The sequence below is a fragment of the Dendrobium catenatum genome, unplaced genomic scaffold, assembly GCF_001605985.2.
Source record: "Dendrobium catenatum unplaced genomic scaffold, ASM160598v2 fragScaff_scaffold_627, whole genome shotgun sequence".
NCBI classification, from domain to species: Eukaryota; Viridiplantae; Streptophyta; class Magnoliopsida; order Asparagales; family Orchidaceae; genus Dendrobium; species Dendrobium catenatum.
Window position 1 is genome coordinate 710,447 of NW_021319089.1, and position 12,187 is coordinate 722,633.

At 38.5% G+C, this 12,187-nt stretch overlaps 1 protein-coding gene across 1 annotated transcript; it reads right to left on the reverse strand.

Annotated features, from left to right (window-relative positions):
- Nucleotides 1-722: 722 nt before the first annotated feature.
- On the reverse strand, nucleotides 723-10,629 carry LOC110112686 (nifU-like protein 1, chloroplastic). Its single transcript, XM_020844990.2, has 4 exons — nucleotides 10,172-10,629; nucleotides 1,942-2,078; nucleotides 1,049-1,183; nucleotides 723-791 (listed from the first exon to the last, which is right to left on the reverse strand). Exons 1-4 carry the CDS (start codon nucleotides 10,512-10,514, stop codon nucleotides 723-725), a joined length of 684 nt encoding a protein of 227 aa, XP_020700649.1. The 5' UTR covers nucleotides 10,515-10,629.
- Between the last annotated feature and the right edge of the window lie 1,558 nt (nucleotides 10,630-12,187).

The window sequence follows — 12,187 nt, forward strand, 5'->3', positions numbered from 1 at the left end:
AAAAACTGACATTATACCACAATCATCCAACTATTGCTATTGGGCCACTATTGTCAAACTTCGGCCCTGTCATGACCATAATCACTTGACTATGATCCTCCAGTCTCCCCATAGTCTTCTAACCATCATCACACAACTATAATATGCTAACCAACCTTTCCCAACTACATTCCTTCAGCAATTATCATTTGAATAGAGTCCATAGAGCATTATTGCCTTACTACGATCATTTAGCCATCACCATCATATCATGGTCCTTCATCTATCATCACTTGACGACAATCCTTTGAGTTTCATCAGCTTTCTCTAACCACAACTATTCGACTTTGTTCCTCTGCCCACTACTGCCTTACTACAATCCTTCATCACCATTTCTTTAATATATTTCTACAACATAACCCGACTATAGTAGTCCAACCACCATTGATTGGTGATAGTCCTCCAATCACTATAGCTTGACAAAAAATACTTTGATTGTCGCCCAACTACTATTTTACATGCTAGATGGTTCAACTACAATCTATTGACCATTATTGCCCAATAATAGTCTCCCAACCACTATCACCCAACTATAATCTCTCGATCAACATCATCTTGATATGGTCAACAATCCTCTCATCTTTGTTTGACACTAATTTTTTACTCAGTATTGCTTGACTATAATCTCTCAAGCACCAATGCTTACTATGATCGCATGATTATGCTCTCTTAATCACCATAACCTAATATAATCTCATGGCCGTTGTCACTAGTGCACCTGCTTCATTACCACCATCAACACATGACATCACCTAAAAGATTAATGCACATCATTAACACTATCTTTGAATCTAAACATCAACACTAAGAATTATAGTAGAGTTCTTCATCTATAGTCTCATCTCTTTAAAGAAGAATAACAAAATGCCGGAAAAAAAAATCTTAAATAAAATTATAATAGCTTTGTTAAACTCCAGGTGTCTGCTGAGCTCATTGATGTTTGGATTATTATAAATATTATTAGTTGTGATGATTTTGGTATATATATATATATATATATATAAGCTGCTTTGATCCCACTTGCAATGGATTCAGGTCCTGTATACCTTACATGGCAGTCTCCGCCTTTCACAGAAAGTACTTCCACACTTCCACCATAGTTCTTAATGGCAGGTCGAAGTATGTCCAAATGACTATCCACAGCCTGTGAAAACCATGCAAGTTTTATATATGTATGAAAACTCCAATATCTATATCTGGAAAAAAAAATTTTAAGCAGGGTATTTGATATATTTTATATCAGAAAAGAACTAATTTTACTACAGGTATACTTTTTTTGGAACGGGTATCCACCTGCTGCCACCCCCGAAAGGGCGCTTGGCAGCGTGACTAATCCTCGGCTAACCTAGAAGAGGCACCCATCCCAGAAACCTCCTAGCCCGCACTTGATTAGGCCCCACTTAAGAGGCGCTGCCGCTCAATGGGAATCGAGCGTGGATTGGGGGGTTACTATAGGTATCCTTAATTTTATGAGTCACATTTTCTCTCTCAATACAACTAAATTATTAGAAAATATAGCTAAATTGAAAAAATAAATACAACTAAACTAATAGACATACACAAGCATAAGGATGAAAAAAAACTAACAACAACAACAAAATCAAGCATGTACCCTACTAAGTGGGGTCAACTATATAAATTATTATTTTTCCAATGTGTCCTGTTAAGAGCTAAATTTTCATTTAAATCTAATAAAAAAATGTCATTTATAATATTTTCTAATCAAGATATAGGAGACAAAAAAAATGTATGAAAACTAACATGAAATCATGGGAGAAAAGACTCAGATGATTTAATGAATATATGTAATAAACTTGGTCTCATTTTGATACAGAATATATTAGGATATCTTGATAACTTATTTTTTTCATATATAGATATATGGGAATCCATGATCCTGACCTCAATAGTTGTTCCGGTCTGTTCCTCATCAAAAACCTGGCGTATGTCTTTCACAGCATTTCCAAACTTCTCTTTCAACACACGCTCTATCCCCATCTTCATGGTGGTTGTTGAGCTAGGACAGCTGCCACATGCTCCTGTCTCATAATAGATGTAGAATGATCCTTTTTAAGTCAATATAATAGAAGAAATTAAAAAGTATCAAATGATTTTATGGAAATGCACGTTCATTAATATTAGGAAATAAATATAATGGGTAAATTAGGATTAGATTGACAAATTTTTGCGAGCCATTGTAGTTCATGGATAAATAATGAGTATTAGGGCGTTCATACGTAGTTTAGGAGTCTATATAGTAATGTTTTTTATAAATAATCTCCTTTAAAAAATATTAAGGTTTGAAAAATGAAAGAAATGAGTAATGACTCTCCTCCCTCCCTCCAATGAATATCTCGAGTTCTGTTGGGCAAGTTCAAAGTTGCCTAGTAATATTGTTACCAGCTTGATTTTTCTCTTAGGTTTGTAAGAGTTAGAACTAAATCTTGGCCTCAATGCTTTGAAGTTCATGCTTGCATTTTCTACATGATAATATAGAAATGATAACTACAAAACTTAACTAAATCTGCCTTTCAGAAATTTGATAACTAAAGTTTAAATCCAAATTCAGACAAACAAGGGATAACAGACTGAAGGAAGCATACCATGCAGTATAAAAATTGACCATTTCCAGTATATAATAGTTTTCAAGACCCAAATTAACTAAAACAACATATAACGATAAAAGCTTTATCCTTCCTTATTGCCTTGTTTTAACTTAATAAAGTGTTCAAATTCCTGACAACTACATGTTTGCTTCATTTACGAGAAAACGATTCCTATTTCTTCTATACATTAAAGATTAGGAAAAACAAAAATAGAGTAAAGGCTACAGTTAAAAGTCATAAAAACTTGAAGAAATTAATCCTTATATTTTAGGTTTTATAGAAAATAGCATACTACTTTTCTCACGCTCATTGTATGGGTACTTAAATTTAGGAAAACACAAATTTCCATGCTTAAAGATAATAGAGCTGCTATCCTACTGAAAAAAAAACAAACTTTGTTAAACAATACAATAACAACAACATCAAATTTTTATCCCACTATGTGAGGATGGCAACATGAATCCTTTTTCTCCATTGTATCAACCAAAAATGTTACTTATGAGTGTAATTTGATTATATTGATCAATCGAGTTGTACTGCTGACTCAGACCTCAATTCCATTGATCGAGCTCAGTGGGGGGTTGCAAGGGACTTGAATTTTTTTTCTTACAACCATATAGCACTGTATACCCGGCTCTGCGGTATTGCATAATTTGCTTGGAAACAAACATAGAGCTGAGCTCTGCGGCACTTCAAAAATAAAATATATAGAATCTCTCTTTTTTATTTTATTTTTCTATTTTCTTTTTCCTTTTTTTTTGAATATTTTTTTTTCTCACATACAAACACACATTTTTATGAATAAACATATTTTCTAGCAACAACACACAATTAGTGCCAAATTAATTAGCAATAGCAACTAATATCAATAATAATGAAAGGGAAAAATTAAGATATAAACAAAAACTTACTGTTTTGGGTTTAACTTGGATGAATGGGGTTTGGGTTTGATTTGAGTGGAATGGGCTTTAGTTTGGGTTGGAAACGAGTGGAGATGGGTTTAGGGCTTGTTTAGTAGAGATGAGGCCTTGGTTTGATGTGTGTATGCGGCTTACAAAGAGGGAGTCGAGTAGATGGGTTGGGCTAGGTGTTTCTGCGGCTCGGGTAAAGGAGGGGACGAGAGAGATCGGGCAAGGCTTGGGCCGGCTATGGCTTTGGTCGGGCTTGGAGAATGGAGGAACCAGCTAGGTAAGGAGAAAGTTCTCTCTCTCTCTCTCTCTCTCTCTCTCTCTCTCTCTCTCTCTGGAGGAATCGACTATGAGAGGGGCTGTTGGAAGCTCGGTCGGTTCTTAGGGGCTGTTGGAAGCTCGGTCGGTAGTGAAGAGAGTGAGGGTTTTCGCGTCGGATTGAACAGGGTCCTGTGAGCTCGAGTCACAAGGCTTGCAAGTTTCAACAGAGAGATGGAGTCTTCGGTTAGCTTCAGGTATGAGAGCCGTTGTCGGTTGTTGATCTTACGACAAAGGAAGAGGTGGAATCGGGATTGAAGGTCGAGGATCGGAGGGGGAAGGCTTCAGCTGTAGTGGTTTAAGTGAAGCAGAAGAAGGGTTGGACAAGGCAGAGGCTTTCACGCGAGAGGAACTTTGAGTGTGGGAAGAGGGAAATGCAAGCCTCACTTCATCGTCGTATTTAACGACTCAATCTGAGCAAATCTCTGCATGCATCTCCGCATGCGGGCGACAAGATGGTTTGACACCGCTTGCAGGAGATAGGATTGTAGCAGCGGCAGATCTTCGACAGGATTTGAGCACAGGCAATCATTTTAAAAAAAAATTATTTTGTTTTCCCTTTTTTATTCAGCTGTATGGGTCAACATGATGGTATTCGAACTTCAGGTCCATCGTCGTGAATACTATCGCTCCACAAAGCTCGTCTAATAGCTCATCAATCACCGAATAGGAAATATGTCTGGCACATTCTCCTTATTCAAGGCATACAAAATCTCCAGCTTCAATCCTTCTTTTTGACCAATAGAATTGGGCTAGAGAAAGGACTCACGCTCAGCCTAATGATCCCTACCTCCATGCTCCAACATCTCCCAAATCAATTTCTCAATCTCATCCTTCTAAATCTGAGAGTAGCGATAAGGCCTAACACTGATCGGTGACACCCCCTCCCTCAAAATGATGGCGTGCTCCTACTCCATCAGTGGTAGCAACCCTTGAGGTAGCTGAAAAATCTTATTGAGCTGTTGTATGACCGATTGTACCAAAAGAGATACATCTCCCTCTTCCGCTTCTCTAATCTCCTCTAAGCTCTGCAGCTCAACCAGAAATTCTCATCCCACCTCCGATATAGTACTTACTATGGTTTTGAGAGATACCCTGGCTTTGGAGAGCCCTGCATCTCCCATATCACCACCTTTCTCCCTTCCACCATTAGCTCCATTGTCAACGTACCCCAATTTACCTTGGTATCCCCCAAGATGTGCAACCACCTCATTCCTAGGATGACATCAATGCTCCCTAGCTCTATTGAGAGAAAATCTTCCCTCACCTGGATTCCCTGTATAGTTAGGACCAATCCCATACACACTCCTCTACATGTCTTCATCTTCCTAATCCCCATCATCACCCCATAAAATTCTGTCCACTAGTTTCATCCTCAATTAATCTACGACCTGGATGGAAATGAAGTTGTGAGTAGCCTCACTGTCTATCAACACAACTACCTCTTTATTTGCTATTTCTCCTCTCACATTTATAGTGTGATTCGGAGTGAACCCTACCATTGAGTTCAAGGAGACCTCTGTCATGTCAAAATGCAGCTTTTCCCCTAAGGTGTGCAGCCATCTCAAAATGCATCTTTTCCAGTGTTTCAAAAGGATTTGGAAAGGACATTTGGATCTTTAAACATTGAACTTTACCCCTAAATTTTTCCATCAAATTTTGGATGTGGATCTTGAGTTCAATTTTTAGTCTCAATAGAGATAATGGAAAATAACTTACAAATTCATCCATTATTTGAAAACATATGACTCAATAAATAAATGAAAGCTTAGAAAGAAAATTTTGGAAGTCTTAGGCACTATAATCAATCAATAGTAATAAAACTTGGCAAATAATTTCTTACTATCCTTAGAAAAGGAGATCACCATAAGTTGAATCTTGATGTTGCAATCTTCTAGTCATCCGAGGTTTGGCTCGAAAACAAAAAAGAAGTTACTTGGTCGAGGCCTTAATCGAGAAGGAATGGCACTTTCACTTGTTGATTATGAAGTGGAGAAGATGTGGTGAATAATTAAGAAATACTGGTAAGGATTGGATTAGACTTTTGGAAGGTAATAGGGTTGGCCTAGATATGATATTAGGAAAAGAAATTATTTATGGAGGTTGGGATTAATGGAGGCTTGGGTTTGGATGGCTAAGGGTGTGGCAAAGAAGTAGGAATAAGGTTTAAGGTTTGGAAACATGATGAAGGAGTTGTAGTAGCTTGTAAAGGGGAAGAGAGGAAAATTAAGATTTCTAGGATGCAAAAAAAATTGAAAGCCTTAATTCATTTATATTATTTTTTCATGGAGAAGTGAGGGAATCATAATACATTCAAATTCAAGTGTTGATGCAAAGTCACCAAATGATCATCTCGCCCTAGTGGCACTCATGCTGCTCTTATCCTCAGCATATATAGCTACACATGCGAGCGCTTGTTGTGCTCGTTTGCTCTCTTTCTCACTCATCATCGTGAATTTTGGTTGCCTTAGCAAGGCGCATTGAGCTCATTTTCTTCCTCTGTCATGCATTATAGATTGCTAATGAACACTCATTACACTTGTGTGTTTCACATGTTTATTTTCCATCCATAGATATCGTGGTAACTGATTAGTATGTTTTTTAGCCCATTGCTATTTTTGTGTGTTTGCCTCAACTTAAGATGTAGGCACCTCTAGGTGTTGAATCCTACCAATGTCATCTTCGACTTCGACGTTCAGGATAATGCACTTGCTAGCTCATTATAGCATGCTTCATTTTATCTTCTGTTCAACAACATTTGGGCCTTCAACATGCTTTCTTACTTCCAGTGAAGTTGATTCACTCGCCATCTTCTCTGATGCATGCTCTTCAGTTTGTCTATCCTAGTAGGGCTACTCACCGCCATTAGTTCCAATGCCTACAAATTCATCCATGACTCTTCCTCCTACAAACTCCCAAGAGAATCATCCTCCTTTTGTGCGACAAACTATGACAATTATTTCTTCTCGCATTGGCGCCCCTCGGTTCTTCACTGCAGTTGTTACGAGTCAATGACTATAGAAGCTCATTGGGCTTCAAGTCAAATTGATTGAACTAGTACCTAAATAAGACCTGTTTAGCACCATTCACTCGATACAAACTTTAAGGGGTAAAACAAAGTCCTTGAATGCTTGAACCAATGGAAATGATACTTAAAAGAGCCTACATGACGCAAAAATGATGAATTGGCCCAAATTGAATTGGATTATACTAAGTGCTAGAACGATCATCTTTCTTGCTCATTAAACTGATAAACCCAATATCCCTTGCCAAAAAAGAAAAAGCCCTTGTTTAGCACTAGTGGATGTTGGAAAGCTAGATCATCTTGAGATTATACTGATCGCTATGTTCCATCTCATGATGAGCCATTTGTCTCAAAACATTCCGCTCAAAATGAGGAATAATTTTCCAACATCCATTGCGGATATTAAGGATTGTTTCATGAAACACCAACCATTCACTTTCATTGAGATCATCACATAATTATAAATATGCACATATATGCACATATTTTCCCATCTCCCATCAAAGGTAAAGATAGGTGCCCAGACTGCGGTCACCTGGACCTCGTATAAAGGTCGGTTGGCCTAAGCATTGTACCATCTCATCAAATTTTGCACAATTGTGATGGTCAGATGGGGATAACCATTTTGTTGGACAAATTATGCATCGATCAAAAATCCGGATATTCTAAAACTTACCCTAGCCAGATCAATAAATACGGATCCCAATTAAATCAATAAAAGGGATAGAATTGAAGTTCAAAGAGGGAGCACAAGAGGCGTAGGAGAAATATCTGCTCTGAACCTTCATCCGATCCGTGGATTTTTATTTAGCCAATTATCTTATCTTTGGGCAGGATGCCAGAGCTCTCTATTGAAATTGCCAAAACATTGCTTAAACTCTGTTTGATTAAACGCTCACTATATCAAATTAAATTCCCCTGCCACAAAGCTTACCTCGGTCAACCAGCACTTGCGCGCTTTGCTACATTCTAGTCTCCCCGCAATCAGTCGGGCTCCTCCACAATCACCTTAGCAGCTATCTTTTTAAATTACCAGACAAATACAATGAGGGAAAGTGATTGAGAAATCAATGTTTCAATAAAATTCGTCCGATAAATCCTCTTCAATTTTGCAATAACATACAAAATTTAATGTAGGTAGATCGAATATGGATGATACCTTGGAGTTTGAGGGAGATAACTCCGTCTTCCACGGGGCAAATTATTGGGTCGGGTGACCGAAGCCATCTCTCCGTTCGGTCGCCAATGGAAATGCGACATCTGTTAGGCGTTTTTTTAATTTATTATTAACGCTTTATGTCTTGTCAGATTAGCGACCCGACCCGATAACGCCTTTCATTTGAATTCCGGGAAATAAAGAATGGAAACGCCGCGCGACATCTTCACTGTTACTCCAGCTCCAGCTTTGGTTAGCGCTCTCGGATTCCTCCATTTCCTTCGGTTCTGCATTAGCTTATTCCTGCCGGAGGTAGACGACGAAACTGTAGCAGATCATAAATCAGGAAGAGGTATGGTTGCGCCTAACTTGCGCTTGACTTGCGCTTTCGTTGCGTTTAAGTTATACGTTAAATTTATAGCGCAACCATAGCGCAACCATAGCGCAACTATAGCGCAAATAGCGCAACCATAGCGCAACCATAGCGCAACTATAGCGCAAATAGCGCAACCATAGCGCAACCATAGCGCAACTATAGCGCAAATAGCGCAACCATAGCGCAACCATAGCGCAACTATAGCGCAAATAGCGCAACCATAGCGCAACCATAGCGCAACCATGCTTTCTTACTTCACATGCTTTCTTACTTTGATGTTTAGGATGATGCACATGCTAGCTCATTATAGCATGCTTCCTTTTATCTGTTGTTCAACAACATTTGGCCATCAACATGCTTTCTTACTTCCAGTGAAGTTGATTCACTCGCCATCTTCTCTGATGCATGCTCTTTAGTTTGTCTGTCCTAGTAGGGCTACTCACCGCCATTAGTTCCAATGCCTACAAATTCATCCATGATTCTTCCTCCTACAAACTCCCAGGAGAATCATCCTCCTTTTGTGCGACAAACTATGACAATTATTTCTTCTCGTATTGGCGCCCCTCGATTCTTCACTGCAGTTGTTACGAGTCAATGACTATAGAATCTCATGGGGCTTCAAGTCAAATTGATTGAACTAGTACCTAAATAAGACCTGTTTAGCGCCATTCACTCAATACAAACTTTAAGGGGTAAAACAAAGTCCATGAATGCTTGAACCAATGGAAATGATACTTAAAAGAGCCTACATGACGCAAAAATGATGATGAATTGGCCCAAATTGAATTGGATTATACTAAGCGCTAGAACGATCATCTTTCTTGCTCATTAAACTGATAAACCCAATATCCCTTGCCAAAAAAGAAAAGCCCTTGTTTAGCACTAGTGGATGTTGGAAAGCTAGATTTTCTTGAGATTATAGTGATCGCTATGTTAAATCTCATGATGAGCCATTTGTCTCAAAACATCCCGCTCAAAATGAGGAAAATTTTTCCAAAATCCATTGCAGATATTAAGCATTGTTTCATCAATTTGTTTCATGAAACACCAACCATTCACTTTCATTGAGATCATCACATAATTATAAATATGCACATATTTTCCCATCTCCCATCAAAGGTAAAGATAGGTGCCCAGACTGCGGTCACCGGGACCTCGTATAAAGGTCAGTTGGCCTAAGCGCTGTACCATCTCATCAAATTTTGCACAATTGTGATGGTCAGATGGGGACAACCATTTTGTTGGACAAATTATGCATCGATCAAAAATACGGATATCCTAGAACTTACCCTAGCCAAATCAATAAATACGGCTCCCAGTTAAACCAATAAGAGGGATAGAATTTGAAGTTCAAAGAGGGAGCACAAGAGGCGTAGGAGAAATATCTGCTTCTGAACCTTCATCCGTTCCGTGGAGTTTTATTTAGCCAATTATCTTATCTTTGGGCAGGATGCCAGAGCTCCTATTGAAATTGCCAAAACGTTGCTTAAACTCTGTTTGATTAAACGCTCACTATATCAAACTGAATTCCCCTGCCACAAAGCTTACCTCGGTCAACCAGCACTTGCGCACTTTGCTACCTCCACAATCACCTTAGCAGCTATCTTTTTAAATTACCAGACAAATACAATGAGGGAAAGTGATTGAGCAATCAATGTTTCAATAAAATTCATCCGATAAATCCTCTTCAATTTTGCAATAACATACAAAATTTAATGTAGGTAGATCGAATATGGATGATACCTTGGAGTTTGAGGGAGATAACTCCGTCTTCCACGGAGACCACATCGACGTTCCCCCCGTCAGTTATGAGGTACGGACGGACGTCCTCCAAAACCAAGTCCACGTTCTTCGTATTCAGCTCGTAGACCTTTGCTGAATAGAGCCCTGGAGAAGGAGGCGATGGCACTGACGGTGAAGTGTAGAATGCATTGACAGAATCACTACGAGAGGAGACCCGTAGCCGGACATCCTTCTGATGTCGTAGGCCTCGAAAGTTAAGAGAGGGGTAAAGTTTGGAGGTTTGGGAGATAGAAGGGTGAAATATTCCTCCTGCCTGTGAGCTAGCCAAGGTAAGAGACGCCATGGCTGTCACCCGCTGACTGCCAAAGGAGAGAGAACAAAACAATGGATGGAAACGAAGAGTATTTGGCTTAGGGCAGTTTGGTTGCCTCAAAAGTAAAGCAGTGTAAAAAGAATCGTCTGCAAAATTAATACAATTCAGATGTTTGGGTGATCCTAAAAAAAATTTAAGATATATATATTTTTTTGAAGTAAAATAAATGGTATATAAAGTGTAAAAAAAGTAATTATCGGTGGTGGCAATGGGTGGCGGTGATGGTGGTGGCCAGCAACAGTTGGTGGACGATGATGGAGGTGATTGACGGCGATGGAGGTTGGTGGTCGATTGCATGGTTTTAAAAATCAAACCGGGTTGAGCGATTCAATTGTTTGAATCGTGAACAGGTCGGCGGCCGGTTCGGTTTCATTACAAACTAGGGCGCTTAGAGAACCAAACAAAAGCCGATCGGCCTAGCTTTCAGACTGTCGAACCAGCGAATCAGAGTCGGTTTTAAAAAACCGCTCGGTTCAATTGCAAAATATGAGCCATCCAATTTACATCAAGCGGTTTATGAGAAAAATGTAGGAAAGAAAAAAACCTAATTTTCCTATTCAGCGCTATTCCAATATCATTCGTAGGGCTGCAAACGAACTGAGCTGAGCCGAGTACGTGAGTGTTCATGTTTGTGTTCATTTAATATCAGGTTGTTCAAATTTGGTTCATGTTTGTTCGAGCTTTATTGTTTGTGTTCATGTTTGGTTCATTTAAATTAATGAGTGTTCATGTTCGGTTCATGTTCAGTTCATGTTCGTTCGTTTAATGCTTATCGAGCTTTAAAAAACAAACATGAACGAGCTATAAATGAGCTTTACTTTTAGAAGTTTATTAACTTAACAAACGAGCTTTATCAAGCTTCCTAACAAACGATTACATCGAGCATGTTCGTGAACATATTTAACAAATTTTTTTTAACTATCAAACAAACTCGTTCATGAACAAATCTATGAACAAACACATTTATAATAAAAGCAATTGTTTATGTAACAAAGTCACTGATTTATAAGCAAAAACTGTCTTCACAGAATTTTCCTAACAACAACATTAATAAAGGCGATGATTTATAAATAAATAGTCATATAAAGCTACAATTACTTAGACAACAAGTTTTTTTTGTCGAGCTTATTCACGAGTTCAAAATCGAACACGAATCGTGCTTTTATCGAGCTTCTTATCGAGCTTAATGTCGAGCTTGTTCACGAACTTCAAATGATGTTGTTCGCGAACATAAATGAGTCAAATGCATTAGTGTTCAAGTTAGTTTATTTAAGAATCGAGTATTTAAAGTAGTGTTCAAGTTTATTTATTTAGTTAATTAAACGATCACAAACCGGCTTTAATCCAACCAACAACGATTAGCTCCTCTTGGTTCGCTTGCAGCCCTACTCATTGGTCTTCGTTCACCTGTTCGACCTTCCGTTGAATAAGTTTCGGCGTTTCACCCTTTCGAGCTTCTGTTCCTTTCATCTCAACATCCGTCTTCGCAGGCGAACTTGGCCATGATGAAGGTAGAAGGCTCTTCTCATTCTTTTCGGCTTTACATGCAAGCAACCAAACCGATGGATGTAAGTTCTTTAGAAATGTATTTTTTAAGGTTTTATTTTTGATTTTTGATTTTTTAAAATTTTTAATGTTTGAGT

Excerpts from the sequence above, each read along its gene's own strand:
- LOC110112686 (XM_020844990.2), bottom strand. The coding sequence starts at position 10,514 with ATGGCGTCTCTTACCTTGGCTAGCTCACAGGCAGGAGGAATATTTCAC. Across the intron at positions 2,079-10,171 it reads TATCTCCCTCAAACTCCAAG|GAGCATGTGGCAGCTGTCCT; the intron begins GTATCATCCATA and ends ATTATGAGACAG. Across the intron at positions 1,184-1,941 it reads AGACCGGAACAACTATTGAG|GCTGTGGATAGTCATTTGGA; the intron begins GTCAGGATCATG and ends TGGTTTTCACAG.